The sequence below is a fragment of the Pseudorca crassidens genome, chromosome 19 (assembly GCF_039906515.1).
Source record: "Pseudorca crassidens isolate mPseCra1 chromosome 19, mPseCra1.hap1, whole genome shotgun sequence".
NCBI classification, from domain to species: domain Eukaryota; kingdom Metazoa; phylum Chordata; class Mammalia; order Artiodactyla; family Delphinidae; genus Pseudorca; species Pseudorca crassidens.
Genome location: NC_090314.1, coordinates 20,853,613 through 20,869,179, shown reverse-complemented (window position 1 = coordinate 20,869,179; position 15,567 = coordinate 20,853,613). Strand labels below are relative to the sequence as shown.

The 15,567-nt window shown below is 39.7% G+C and overlaps 1 protein-coding gene and 1 long non-coding RNA gene across 4 annotated transcripts in view; one reads left to right on the top strand and one right to left on the bottom strand.

The window, feature by feature from the left end:
* MYO1D (myosin ID) overlaps positions 1 to 15,567 on the top strand; it is a 346,572-nt gene that overhangs the window by 239,009 nt on the left and 91,996 nt on the right. Inside the window, exons 21-22 of one of the 3 annotated variants that reach the window (XM_067714339.1) lie at positions 1,833 to 1,987; positions 14,264 to 14,761. In XM_067714339.1, the coding sequence (XP_067570440.1) occupies positions 1,833 to 1,987; positions 14,264 to 14,360 (252 nt within the window). In that variant the 3' untranslated portion in view covers positions 14,361 to 14,761. Of the gene's footprint in view, positions 1 to 1,832; positions 1,988 to 14,260; positions 14,762 to 15,567 lie in introns of those variants that run through there. The other 2 variants (XM_067714338.1, XM_067714337.1) reach the window with 2 other exon arrangements.
* The window catches only part of LOC137211753 (uncharacterized), a 73,199-nt gene continuing 70,182 nt past the window's right edge, over positions 12,551 to 15,567 (bottom strand). Inside the window, exon 3 of the long non-coding RNA XR_010937201.1 lies at positions 12,551 to 14,491. This is a non-coding gene — a long non-coding RNA (uncharacterized lncRNA). The remainder of the gene's footprint in view (positions 14,492 to 15,567) is intronic.

The window sequence follows — 15,567 nt, the reverse complement described above, 5'->3', positions numbered from 1 at the left end:
ATAAAGTCATTTGTTTCTTCCCTTTTAAACTGTATGCCTTTTAATTTATTTAAAGCTGCCTTAAGGCACTGGCTAGGGCTTCCAGTATGAAGTTGCCCAGCAGCAGTAACAGTAGAAATCCTTACATTGCTCCTGATCTTTGGGGAGACCATTCAGTATTTCACCACTTTGTAAGATGTTAGCTGTGGCGTTTTTGTAGATGTCATTAATAGGTTGAATTCTCTTCTAATCCTGTTTGCTGAGAGATTTATATCATGAATGGATGTTGAATTTTGTCAAATGCTTTTTCTGCGTCAATTGATATGATAGGTTTCTTTTTTATATATCTTTATTGGAGTATAATTGCTTTACAATATGTTAGCTTCTGCTGTATAACAAAGTGAATCAGCTATAAGTATACATATATCCCCATATCCCCTCCCTCTTGCGTCTCCCTCCCACCCTCCCTATCCCACCCCTGTAGGTTGTCACAAAGCATCAAGCTGATCTCCCTGTGCTATTCAGCAACTTCCCACTAGCCATCCATTTTACATGTGGTAGTGCATATGTCATTGCTACTCTCTCACTTTGCCCCAGCTTCCCCTTCCCCGTGTCCTCAAGTCCATTCTCTACGTCTGAGTCTTTATTCCTGCCCTGCCACTAGGTTCATCAGTACCGTTTTTTTTAGATTCCATATATGTGCGTTAGCACACAATATTTGTTTTTCTCATTCTGACTTAGTTCACTCTGTATGACAGACTCTGGGTCCACCCACCTCACTACAAATAAGTCAATTTTGTTTCTTTTTATGGCTGCGTAATCCATTGTGTGTGTGTGTGTGTGTGTGTGTGTGTGTGTGTGTGTGTGTGTGTGTATATATGCCACATCTTCTTTATGCATTCATCTGTCAGTGGACATTTAGGTTGCTTCCATGTCCTGACAATTGTAAATAGTGTAGCTTTGTGTTTTTTTTTTCTGTTGCTATGGTGGATTACATTGATTGATATTTTTCATACAAAACTAGCTATGCATTTCTTAGATTAACTCCACTTGGTCATGATGCATTTTTGTTTTTATGTATTTTGGGATTTGATTTGCTGATGTCTTGGCCATTCTAATTACATCCATGTTCATGAAGGATATTGGATATTGGTTTGTAGTTTTCTTGTACTGCCTTTGTCTATTTTTGGCATCAGGACAGTGCTCATAAAATGAGTTGTGAAGTGTTCCCTTCTCTTCCGTTTTCAAGAAGAGATGTGGAGAACTGGTGTTATTTCTTCTTTAAATATTTGGTAGAATTTACCAAGGCAATCATCTGAGCCTTCTGGAGTTTTCTTTTTTGAAAGGTTCTTAACTACAAATTTAATTTCTTTAATAGATATAGCAGTATTCAGGTTATCTATGTCTTCTTGGGTAAATTTTGGTAGTTTATGGCTTTCAAGGAATTGTTTGGTTTTGTCAAAGTTGTTGAACTTATGTGCATAAGGTTGTAAATATTCCTTTATTATCCTTTTAATGTCTATGTGGTCTGCAGTAATAGCCCCTCTTCCATTTCTGATATGGGTAATTAGGTCTTCTCTCTTTTATTCTTTCAGACTAGAGATTCAGCAATTGTATTTATCTTTTGACAGAAGCAGCTCTTTGTTTCATCGATTTTACCCTATTGTTTTTCTGCTTTTAATTTTGTTAATTTGTGTTCTTATCTTTATCATTTCCTTTCATCTGCTTGTTTCATGAAGCTCGATAAGGATTAATGTCATCAGAGTTACTGAGTAGAACCATTACAAACTGTATGTTTAAATTCATTCTTTTGAGAACCACCCTTACAGTTTCCATGCCTTGTCTCTTTGCAGTTGACTGGTCTGAGCGTCTCCAATGGGAAGGACCAACTGGTAGTGTTCCATACAAAGGACAACAAAGACCTCATCGTCTGTCTCTTCAGCAAACAGCCAACCCACGAGAGTCGAATTGGAGAGCTGGTTGGAGTCCTGGTGAATCATTTCAAGAGGTAAAGTTTGATTTTTGTTTAACTAAGTTGAAAATATATGATATCTTTCATCATAATTCTCACTGAACTTGTTTTGTGCCAATTTTAGTGTACTAAGTTATTTTCCTTCTTAAGGAAAACTTAAATCATCTGTTTCCCAGAAGGCAAAATTAGCATCCAGCCTTCGTTTCAAGATTAGGGATGATCGTCTACTTTTCCAGCCTCCAGCTGAACCAACAATGAGAGATTTCCCCAACGGTGATTTCTTCACTGCCAATCCAAATGTAATTAAATCCAAAATACAGAAAACTTACTTTATATTCTTATTGTCACAGCTTCTCATTTACCCCACATATAATCAGAATAGCTACTATGAATATAAACAAATGAGAAGGCAGGTTTAGGATGACATGTAGGTCCACAAAGACTAAAAGGATTTTTTTTTTTTATTTAATAAAGTGATTTATTTTCTCACAATTCTGGAGGCTAGATTTTGAGATCAAGGTGTCTGCAGGGTTTGTTTCTTCTGAGGCCACTCTTCTTGGCTTGTAGATGGCCATCTTCTCTCTGTGTCTTCACATGTTCTTCCTTCTGTACATGACTGTGTCCAAATTTCCTCTTCCTTCAAGGATACCAGTCATGTTGGATTAAGACTCACCTTAATGACCTTATTCTGACTAAAGGGATTCTGAAGAGGCAATTACCTCTGCAAAAACGTGGAGTCATGAGGGAACGTGGCATTGTCTGAGAACTTCATAGTAGCCCGAGGCGATACCTGGGGTAGTTGTTTATGTCTGTGTAGTGAACAGTGAAGTGAGAGATATAAAAGGGGAGCAGACCCTGATGGTGATGGGGACCAGTGAATGGATCATTTCAAGCAGAGAAGTGACTTGTCTGGTTATTTATTAGAGTTGTTTTAGAGATGGGGTTTCTCTTCCCAAAGGAGGTCATGGAGTATTTGGAGTTGGGTGTTTCTCTGACTCCCAACTCAGATGTTCTTCCCGTTGTGGCACACTGTCTCTGCCACCCCACCACCCTGATGCCAGAAGGAGACCACTCCTCCAAACTCAGGGACTGAGAAATGAGCCCAGTGTCCAGTTCCTTTTCTTCCTAAAAGACATTTACTAAGTTGCCAACAGTAATCTAGTTCCTCATGAGTATTTCTTTTCCTTTAAGTTTAGACATGGCTTTTCTCTAAACAAAGGCATATTTAGAATCTGATGTCCGCACGTATAATTCTACTGTGTTCCTTTTTACTGATAAATGTATGGAGTATAATTTTAAAAGTGAGCTGCACAGGCCATTTATTTTATGTTCTTAAACCTTGTATCCTAGATCAAAACAGATCTTTAAATATCTTATATAATTAAATGTTTTTAAATGCTATAAATAAAATAATGTTTCATGGTCATCTGGTGGGAAAAAATAAGATCCAGCTAAGGAATTACCAAAAGATAATAATAAACATATAGGCCTTTGAAAAATTCCCTTCCATCTGCCAAATAATTATAAAGTAAGAGAAATACTGAAGAGTTTAGAATGGAAGGGAAAGACATGGAGAAGGCATCTCTACAATAAAGTCTATAACTCAAATAAACAGGCCTGTTTTCCTCCTAATATGTAGTTATAGCAAAGTATGGATAATCAAAGGGATTTTAATCTTCACCTTTCATTTGGATGCCTGTAGTAATAGTTTTTGCCTGGGAAACGGAAATATTTTTTCTCAGTCTGAGTCCTTGTTTCTCAAATTCTAACCACTGTTAAATGCCTCCACAAGTGGTGGAAATATGTGAATCTGGTTCGAGAATCCATCAACTGCTTTCTTTTCCTAGCATGTGTTCTAAGATACATTTCTATCTCGAATATATGTAAGAATTTTTTAACATCTTTATTGGAATATAATTGCTTTACAGTGGTGTGTTAGTTTCTGCTGTATCACAAAATGAGTCAGCTATATGCATACATATATCCCCATATCCCCTCCCTCTTGCGTCTCCCTCCCACCCTCCCTATCCCACCCCTCTAGGTAGTGACAAAGGACCAAGCTGATCTCCCTGTGCCATGCGGCTGCTTCCCGCTAGCTATCTGTTTTACATTTGGGAGTGTATATATGTCCATGCCACTCTCTCACTTCGTGCCAGCTTACCCTTCCCCCTCCCCATGTCCTCAAGTCCATTCCCTACGTCTGCGTCTTCATTCCTGTGTTGCCCCTAGGTTCTTCAGAACCTTTTTTTTTTTATATAGATTCCATACGTATATATATGTGTTAGCATACGGTATTTGTTTTTCTCTTTCTGACTGACCTCACTCTGTATGACAGAATCTAGGTCCATCCACCTCACTACAAATAACTCAATTTCGTTTCTTTTTATGGCTGAGTAATATTCCATTGTATATATGTGCCACATCTTCTTTATCCATTCATCTGTCGATGGACACTTAGGTTGCTTCCATGTCCTGGCTATTGTAAATAGAGCTGCAATGAACATTGTGGTACATGACTCTTTGTGAATTATGGTTTTCTCTGGGTATATGTCCAGTAGTGGGATTGCTGGGTCGTATGGTAGTTCTATTTTTAGTTTTTTAAGGAACCTCCATACTGTTTTCCATAGTGGCTGTATCAATTTACATTCCCACCAACAGTGCAAGAGGGTTCCCTTTCCTCCACACCCTCTCCAGCATTTATTGTTTGTAGACTTTTTGATGATGGCCATTCCGACCAGTGTGAGGTGATACATCATTGTAGTTTTGATTTGCATTTCTCCGATGATTAGTGATGTTGAGCGTCCTTTCATGTATTTGTTGGGAATCTGTATATCTTCTTTCAGAAATGTCTGTTTAGGTCTTCTGCCCATTTTTGGATTGGGTTGTTTGTTTTTTTGTTATTGAGCTGCATGAGCTGCTTGTATATTTTGGAGATTCATCCTTTGTCAGTTGCTTCATTTGCAAATATTTTCCTCCCATCCTGAGGGTTGTCATTTCATCTTGTTTATGGTTTCCTTTGCTGTGAAAAAGCTTTTAAGTTTCATTAGGTCCCATTTGTTTATTTTTGTTTTTATTTCCCTTTCTCTAGGAGGTGGATCCAAAAGGATCTTGCTGTGATTTATGTCATAGAGTGTTCTGCCTGTGTTTTCCTCTAAGAGTTTTATAGTGTCTGGCCTTACATTTATGTCTTTAATCCATTTTGAGTTTATTTTTGTGTATGGTGTTAGGGAGTGTTCTAATTTCATTCTTTTACATGTAGCTGTCCAGTTTTTCCAGCACCACTTATTGAAGAGGCTGTCTTTTCTCCATTGTATTTTCTTCCCTCCTTTATCAAAGATAAGTTGACCATATGTACATGGGTTTATCTCTGGGCTTTCTGTCCTGTTCCTTTGATGTATATTTTTGTTTTTGTGCCAGTACCATACTTTCTTGATTACTGTAGCTTTGTAGTAGAGTCTGAAGTCAGGGAGCCTGATTCCTCCAGCTCTGTTTTTCTTTCTGAAGATTACTTTGGCTATTTGGGGTCTTTTGTGTTTCCATACAAATTGTGAAATTTTTTGTTCTAGTTCTGTGAAAAATGCCATTGGTAGTTTGATAGGGATTGCAGTGAATCTGTGGATTGCTTTAGGTAGTATAGTCATTTTCACAATGTTGATTCTTCCAATCCAAGAACATGGCCTATCTCTCCATTTGTTTGTATCATCTTTAATTTCTTTCATCAGAGTCTTATAGTTTTCTGCATACAGGTCTTTTGTCTCCTTAGGTAGGTTTATTCTGAGGTATTTTATTATTTTTGTTGCAATGGTAAATGGGAGTGTTTCCTTAATTTCTCTTTCAGATTCTTCATCCTAGTGTGTAGGAATGCAAGAGATTTCCATGCATTAATTTGGTATCCTGCTACTTTACCACATTCATTGATGAGCTCTAGTAGTTTTCTGGTAGCATCTTTAGGATTCTGTATGTATAGCATCATGTCATCTGCAAACAGTGACAGTTTTACTTCTTCTTTTCCCATTTGGATTCCTTTTATTTCTTTTTCTTCTCTGATTGCTGTGGCTAAAACTTCCAAAACTATGTTGAATAATAGTCGTGAGAGTGGGCAACCTTGTCTTGTTCCTGATTTTAGTGGAAATGGTTTCAGGTTTTCACCATTGAGAACAATGTTGACTGTGGGTGTTTCATATATGGCCTTTATTATGTTGCGGTAACTTCCCTCTATGCCTACTTTCTGGAAGGCTTTTATCATAAATGGGTGCTGAATTTTGTCAAAAGCTTTTTCTGCATCTATTGAGATGATCATATGGTTTTTATCCTTCAATTTGTTAATTTGGTTTATCCCATTGATTGATTTGCATATATTGAGGAATCCTTGCATTCCTGGGATAAACCCCACTTGATCATGGTGCATGATCCTTTTAATGTGCTGTTGGATTCTGTTTGCTAGTATTTTGTTGAGGATTTTTGCATCTATGTTCATCAGTGATATTGGCCTGTAGTTTTCTTTTTTTGTGGCATCTTCGGTTTTGGTATCAGGGTGATGGTGGCCTCGTAGAATGAGTTTGGGAGTGTTCCTCCCTCTGCTATATTTTGGAAGTGTTTGACAAGGATAGGTGTTAGCTCTTCCCTAAATGTTTGATAGAATTCGCCTGTGAAGGCATCTGGTCCTGGGCTTTTGTTTGTTGGAAGATTTTTAATCACAGTCTCAATTTCAGTGCTTGTGATTGGTCTGTTTATATTTTCTATTTCTTCCTGGTTCAGTCTCAGAAGGTTGTGCTTTTCTAAGAATTGGCCAATTTCTTCCAGGTTGTCCATTTTATTGGCATATAGTTGCTGGTAGTAATCTCTCATGATCCTTTGTATTTCTGCAGTATCAGTTGTTACTTCTCCTTTTTCATTTCTAATTCTATTGATTTGAGTCTTCCCCCTTTTTTTGTTGATGAGTCTGGCTAATGGCTTATCAATTTTTTTTATCTTCTCAAAGCAGCAGCTTTTAGTTTTATTGATCTTTGCTATTGTTTCCTGCATTTCTTTTTCATTTATTTCTGATCTGATCTTTATGATTTCTTTCCTTCTGCTAACTACGCGTTTTTTTGTTCTTCTTTCTCTGATTGCTTTAGGTGTAAGGTTAGGTTGTTTATTTGAGATGTTTCTTGTTTCTTGAGGTAGGATTGTATTGCTATAAACTTCCCTCTTAGAACTGCTTTTGCTGCACCCCATAGGTTTTGGGTCATTGTGTTTTCATTGTCCTTTGTTTCTAGGTATTTTTTGATTTCCTCTTTGATTTCCTCAGTGATCTCTTGGTTATTTAGTAGTGTATTGTTTAGCCTGCCTGTGTTTGTATTTTTTACAGTTTTTTTCCTGTAACTGATATCTAGTCTTATAGTGTTGTGGTCAGAAAAGATACTTGATATGATTTCAATTTTCTTATGTTTACCAGGGCTTGATTTGTGACCCAAGATATGATCTATCCTGGAGAATGTTCTATGAGCACTTGAGAAGAAAGTGTATTCTGTCGTTTTCAGATGGAATGTCCTATAAATATCAATTAAGTCCATCTTGTTTAATGTGTCATTTAAAGCTCGTGTTTCTTTATTTATTTTCATTTTGGTTGATTTGTCCATTAGTGAAAGTGGGTTGTTAAAGTCCCCTACTATTATTGTGTTACTGTCGATTTCCCTTTTATGGCTGTTAACATTTGCCTTATGTATTGAGGTGCTCCTATGTTGGGTGCATAAATATTTACAGTTGTTGTATCTTCTTCTTGGATTGATGCCTTGATCATTATGTAGTGTCGTTCTTTGTCTTATTTTAAAGTCTATTTTGTCTGACATGAGAATTGCTACTCCAGCTTTCTTTTGATTTTCATTTGCATGGAATATCCATTTCCATCCCCTCACTTTCAGTCTGTATGTGTCCCTAGGTCTGAAGTGGGTCTCTTGTAGACAGCATATGTACAGGTCCTGTTTTTTTATCCATTCAACCAGTCTGTGTCTTTTGGTTGGAGCATTTAATCCATTTACATTTAAGGTAATTATCGATATGTATGTTCCTGTTACCATTTTCTTAATTGTTTTGGATTTTTTATTGTAGGTCTTTTCCTTCTTTTGTGTTTCCTACCTAGAGAAGTTCCTTTAGCATTTGTTGTGAAGCTGGTTTTGTGGTGCTGAATTCTCTTAGCTTTTGCTTGTCTGTAAAGGTTTTAATTTCTCCATTGAATCTAAATGAGATCCTTGCTGGGTAGAGTAATCTTGGTTGTAGGTTTTTCTCTTTCATCACTTTAAGTATGTCCTGCCACTCCCTTCTGGCTTGCAGAGTTTCTGCTGAAAGATCAGCTATTAACCTTATGGCGATTCCCTTGTATGTTATTTGTTGCTTTTCCTTTGCTGCTTTTAATATTTTTTCTTTGTATTTAATTTTTGATAGTTTGATTAATATGTGTCTTGGCGTGTTTCTCCTTGGATTTATCCTGTATGGGACTCTCTGTGCTTCCTGGACTTGACTATTTCCTTTCCCATATTAGGGAAGTTTTCAATTATAATCTCTTCAAATATTTTCTCAGTCCCTTTCTTTTTCTCTTCTTCTTCTGGGATCCCTATAATTCGAATGTTGGTGTGTTTAATGTTGTCCCAGAGGTCTCTGAAACTGTACTCAAGTCTTTTCATTCTTTTTTCTTTATTCTGTTCCATGGCAGTGAGTTCCACCATTCTGTCTTGCGAATCACTTATCCATTCTTCTACCTCAGTTATTCTGCTATTGATTCCTTCTAGAGAATTTTTAATTTCATTTATTGTATAGTTCATCATTGTTTGTTCGCTCTTTAGTTCTTCTAGGTCCCTGTTAAACGTTTCTTGTATTTTCTCCATTCTATTTCCAAGATTTTGGATCATCTTTACTATCATTACTGTGAATTCTTTTTCAGGTAGACTGCCTATTTCCTCTTCATTTGTTTGGTCTGTTTTGGGGTTTTACCTTCCTCCTACATCTGCTGTGTATTCTCTGTCTTCTCATTTTGCTTAACTTACTGTGTTTGGGGTCTCCTTTTCACAGGCTGCAGGTTTGTAGTTCCTGTTGTTTTTGGTGTCTGCCCCCGGTGGGTAAGGTTGGTTCAGTGGCTTGTGTAGGCTTCCTGGTTGAGGGGACTGGTGCCTGTGTTCTGATGGTTGAGGCTTGATCTCTTCTTTCTGGTGGGCAGGACCATGTCTGGTGGTGTGTTTTGGGGTGTCTGTGACCTTATTATGATTTTAGGCAGCCTCTCTGCTAATGGGTGGGGTTGTGTTCCTGTCTTACTAGTTGTTTGGTATGGGGTGTCCAGCACTGGAGCTTCCTGGTCGTTGAGTGGAGCTGGGTCTTAGTGTTGAGACGGGGATCTGTGGGAGAGCTCTCGCCGATTGATATCACATGGGGCCTGGAGGTCTCTGGTGGTCCAGTGTCCTGAATTCGGCTCTCCCACCTCAGAGGCTCAGGTCTGACACCCAGCTGGAGCTGTCAGCCACACAGTAGTTCTGTGATCATGGACCAGGCAGTTAACTTCTCTGCGCCTCAGATTTCCTTTAGTGCAGCACCTCCTTGCCCCAGAGGCCCAGTCAGGTGTGAGGGAAGGGCTGTTGCTCACAGGCTCTGCAGGGAGGAAGCCGACGAGGCTGGCGCAGGACGCTTTGAATATACGTAAGAATTTTAAATGTCTTTACAATTTATAAATGGAAGGAAGAGAAGACTGTCAAGATACTGGATTTTTTTTTTAGTTCCTTTTTTTAATCACTTCTTTGTGTGTTTATTTATTGGCATATAGTTGAATATAGGGCTGTGCCCTAAGAATACAAGGATGGTTATCCATTAGAAAGGTCTATCTATTCACATAATAGTTCCTAATAGAACACAAAAGTACTATTTGATGAAACTGAATATTTATTATTCTTCGTAAATCTTCAGTAAAATAGGAATAGGAACAAAAAAGAAGCAAACCTGCAGCTGCCAGCCATAATCATTAGAGCAGAAATGGTAACAGGGATCCACCCAGAGCACCTTTGGGCTAAGGAACTTCTAAGTCATGCTGACCCCAGCGTGTAGAAGGTGAAGAGGAAGGACAGAGTCAGCCCAGGGAGGAAGTGGCCGCAGGCAGAGGCTGCTGCAGTTTGGAGAGAGGATGACGTGAGGTCAGCCAGGTCAGCCTGAATTGAAAGTGTAGGACAACCCTAGCGTGGCAACCTCACCTCTTCTAGGGCTGCATTTCAGCACATAACTGCCCCCACTCAAAGCAAACAATGAGCTGGAAAGAAAACAGCAAGAGAACTGTGCACGGGCAAGACGAAAATAAGGAGCAAAGGAAACAAGGAAAGCCATATGAAGAGAAAAGGAAAATACGGGAGTAAACTTTACATTAAAACGGCAGGGCGGGACTAGCCTTACCCTTATGCCTAAAACAACAACAACAGCGCAAAGACAGGATCTGTGAAACAGCCATTTTCAAGACCGTAGATGTCAGGCAGTGAAGGACAGTGATTCCTGAGAGGTGAAAAGCAAACAGGGTGAGCCCTACAGTTACCCCAGCACACTGCCTTGGGTGAGCTCCAGGCCATGGTGTGTGCAGGGGGAACCCAGGGGAAGCACAAGGACTCCCTGAGTTCAGGAGATGGAGGCATGTGTCTGGGGAGACCAAGTAAGCTAAAGTTTGCAGGACAAAGTACCGGAGAGGAGCAGAGAGAGAGAAGGCTAGAGATCTGTGTAGGATCCCCCTCAAGTCCCGCCTAATGAATCTTAGGAGCAAGACCCAAAAGGATCAAACTGCTACCAAGTAATTTAACTGTGTCCTAGAACAAAGCTCATGAATATGTATAGCAATGCAAAAATATCCACCCCCAACAAGGTCGAATTCACAATGTCTGGCATCCAATCAAAGATTACCAGGCATACAAATAGGCAGGAAAATGCAATCCAGTATGAGGGGAAAGCCATCACCCAATTGAAACCAACCCGGAACTGACAAAGGTGTTAGAATTAGCAGACCCAGACATGAAAACAGTTATTATAACTAAACTTCAGGTGTTCGAAAGTTAAGTAGAGACATGGAAGCTATAATAAAAAGACTCACCAAACTTCTAGATGAAAAATGCACTGATGTTTGAAATTTTTCATGATTAAAAACAAAAATGTTAAAGCTTATGGCTTTCTCCTGTACCTAATGAATTTCTCGTGACCATCTCCTCTCACGAGCTGAAGCCAGCCCTTTCCTGGCACTTCCTTCTATACTAATCTGAAACTAAATCCAGCTAAATATAAATTAGCCTTTCTCTCAGCTCCTTCAGTCTTTACTTAACCTGGACCCATTATTTCTGCCTCTGCAAGAACTCACGCACACATTTCACATTTTCTAAAACATTTGAAGATAGTCTTTTAATAAAGTGTATTCAAAGGGGTGACATTTACAATATTTAACAACCAGCATGGCTCAAGCACAGACCATTCAGAACAGACGCCCTCCAGAAACGCCTGATCTGGCCATACCAGCAAGTCCTGGCTACATTCCACAGACCGGAAGTTATACCAAAGCAGATAGGTAGGGGTCCCAGAGTCAAAAATATTTAGGATTCCCTGATGAAGTTAAACAGGTTTCTTTACTGCAGTACTTCTCAGAGCTTTTAATATGCTTTGTTCATTTTAAATACAGCCAATTAAAAAATTGTAAGGACATATATATGTGTGCATGTATATATATCACACACACACAATTATGTATACTATAGACTATATCCAGAAAGACATTCAGGAAATGAGTAACTGTGTTTGACTCTGGAGAGGGGAGATGGGGTACTGGGAGAAAGAGGCATAGGAGGTATAGGAGGGAGATTCATTTTTCATTGTAAACCTTTTGCAACAAAAATATGTGTTATTTATCTAAAATTTTTTTCATTTAAATAGTAAACGGCAGCTAGTTTTCAGGTATATTACAGATGGCTCTAAATTCATGGTTATTTTCCTTTTCTGTTTAGAAAAGTAGAAAAGAACAAAAGAGCTTTCTAAGTGAATGATTTATCTCATGGCATTGAATAAGTTGAAATAAACCCAAATAAAACCTTTTGGAATACTACTGTTCTCCTGTTCTCTGGGGTCCCATTGTGTCGGTCACATGAAGCTCAGGTGAGGTTTCTTTGTGGTGGTTATGTCAGTGGTTTCCCAGGCCAGTTTGCTTTGCAGAGGTTATGAAAATGGCTGACTTGACTTTCGGTTTGTATCTCATGCTCAGCAGTGACTACCTACCGGTAGTGAGCTTTTCTGCCCACTAGTAAACAGATGGCCTCACACCGGCCACCCTACAGAGTTACCTGAATTACCAGAAACTCTGTAATATTAAGCTGTCAAAGGACCCATCTGCCCTAAGCAGCTGTGCAGGCATTCCTGTCTGGAAATGCTGGAAACCTCAGTATAACCCCAGTCTTAGGCACAGAAACTTCTTATTTTTCCTGTTCTGTTTCTGTGGATGAAAGCCACAAGTCAGTGCCATCTGCTTCTTGTTTTTCATAAGCAGCATCTTTCACATCTGCTTAATTAAAGGAGCACCGCTACTGAGTTTAACTGAATGCCTGACCTGCTTCTCTGTTGTAGTTTGCTTATGGTTTTTTTTTGGTTTTTTTTTTTTGCGGTACGCGGGCCTCTCACTGTTGTGGCCTCTCCTGTTGCGGAGCACAGGCTCCGGACGCGCAGGCTCAGCGGCCATGGCTCATGGGCCCAGCCGCTCTGCGGCATGTGGGATCTTCCCGGACCAGGGCACGAACCCGTGTCCCCTGCATCGGCAGGCGGACTCTCAACCACTGCGCCACCAGGGAAGCCCTGCTTATGTTCTTTTTAACTCACACTAAAACTATGGGTAGAACCAGACGAAGAAGCAGGCCGTTGGTTATGGCCACAGGGGCCAGGGGAGATGAGGCCTCCTGAGCAGGGGTGAAGGTGGAGGAGTGAGGCCGCCTCACAAAGGCCTCTGCTCCTGGCCTCTCCGTCCAGTGCTTCCGATGCGCACGCCTTCCTGCTCCTCTGCCCCTGAACCCGGATACCCGTTTTCCTGGCTCCTAATCTGTATTCCCAAACTGCTCTCCTTGAATGCCTGGCTACTAATCATAGTAGTTTATATTACAACTAAAAATATTTACGTGAAATAGAGAAAGCTGAAAATAATGTAGATAGACAACTCCAGTTGTCCCTCAGAATCCGAGGGAAGATTGGTTCAAGGACCCACCGGCAGGAGGTCCGCAGATGCTCAAGTCCCCTAGTCGGCCCGCTGTATCCACAGTTCTTTATCCGTGGATTCAGCCAACTGGGGAATCGTGTGGTCCTGTAGTATTTATTGAAAAAAATCCACGTATAAGTAGATCCAGGCAGTTCAGACCTGTGTTGTTCAAGGGTCAACTGTATAGCAGATTGGTTAATTAAATTACGGCATCTTCTGAATGGAGTATTGGGGCCACTTAAAATGATAATTATTGAAGTCATCTGATTCCTGGTGACAGAAAAGTGAGTGACCACAATTCACCCTCCTCTGCTTTCCAGTAGAGATATACATGAAAACATAGAAAGAGATGCCAACGTTCCTTAGCACAGGAAACTAGAAATGTTGCTCAACCAGAGGTCCCCTGAGAGGTACATCCTCCACCTCTGCTCACACGTCACCTCATCAGGCCTCCCTAACTGTCCTGTAGAGAATAGCAGTTCACTCACCCCAGAACTCCCCGACTCCTACTCTGCTTAGTTTTCCCCCGCGGCGTTCATCTCCATCTGACACTGTATCTTTAGTTTTTGCTTACTGCATATATTCCCACTAGAACATAAGCCCCATGTAAGCAGAGACTTTACTTCTATTTATTTCTATTTCACTGCAGTTTCCCTAGTGTTCAGAACATCCCTGGCACTCAGAAGACTCCCAGTAGATAATTGTTGAAAACGGAGGCTGGCTGATGGGGCTGTCTGGCCGTAGGATACTCCTAGCCCTTTCCTACCAATATGTGCGTGTTGCCCACCAGAGGGTGGTAACTTAGTCCCCCTTCTGTATGAAGGAAAGGAAGAACTCTTTTACAGTTTCCTTCCCTTTATGAATACTTCTCGTCTTATACCGATTGCAGGATTACCACTCTAAGCAATGTAATACATCTGGGGACAGAAGTGAATAGGTATTTCAGGATATTAAATTAGCAACTAAAAGAGCTGTGGGCTGAAAGAGCCATGGGTATGTTGTATGCTGGGGGTGGCAGCTTTTCCTTTACTGTTTTGTTTTGTTTTTTAACAACTTAAAAACTAGAAATAATTTCAGACTTTCCTTCTCAGTAGGCTGACAAGGCAGCAAGATGTAGGGGTTCCCACTCAGATCAGCATCTTCATAGTAAGTAAAAGACTTCGAAACCACATCTCGAGGCTGTGTCCATAAGGCAGCTCTCCAGCTTAGAAGCGGAGAAATGGATTCCAACTATACACAGGTGGACTTTAAGGACGACTCCAGAAGAATCCGTATGCCCCTTTCGTGCGAGAACACCAGAACTGTCTCCTTAGTTATGAGACCTATAACGAAAGCCGGTAGCAGTGAGAAAGGTGCAGACTATAGCCTTAAAAGAAAAAACAAACATATTTCTGAAAAGGAATATAACAGAAAATTCACATTTTAGAAGGTAACTGTACTCTGAATAAAATTCAAGAAAGCCTGGATTCTACATAAACAGACCAAAGATTACGCGACAGACTGAGATGAAGAGGGTCCTGGCTGAGAAACAAAACTGTCCAATTATTTGAATGAAATGAGAAACGATATTAAAGAATTTAAATTAACATGAACATGTAGAAATGACACAATTGGTATTGCAGAAAATAGAATCAATATGAAAGAAAAGTTTAAGACGGTCTCTTGGCATACAGAGGAAGGGGGTAATAACAATGAAGCTGACAGACATAGAAGACAGAGAACAAAAAAATCTACATTCAAACAATAGGTGTACTTGAAAAAGAGAAATACACTGGGCAAAAGTAAGACTTGTTTTATTGGTTCTAAGGAATACATTTTTTTTTAATTTTAGCATCTCTGAAATTGGGGTGTGACTTACAATTGGTGGATTCTTACAGTGATAATGGGCAACATCTTAGTGATACACAAATAAGGGTACATCTTACCGAGAAAGCATCTTATATTCAATAAAATGTGTCAGTTTAAAACATAGTAGAAGAAAATCTTCCTGTGTCAGAGTAATCAAGATTGCCATCACATGGGTAAGATGCCTACCCCAGTAGAAGTCACTTTGGCCAGAGAAGTGGGTCTTCTCAGAATATGGAAGTCTCCAGTAAGACCAGGGGAAGAACATTTTTTGGAACAGGGCAAAACAGCTGGGTGAGAGTGTTTGGAGGTGAAGTATTTGAGGCCAACATTTCACAAAAGAAGCAGAAAGTGGTGCCGTGCAGAAGAAACAAATAGTGTAACATCATTATTGTGAAAACACAGAAACCATATAAAAATCCGTCAGAATAAATATGGTTAAATATGTTATGGTGTTTCCATACAAAGAAGTAGCATTTGCCATGAAAGAACAATGAGAGTCTTTCTTTTTTTTTAATTATTTATTTTTGGCTGCGTTGGGTCTTTGTTTCTG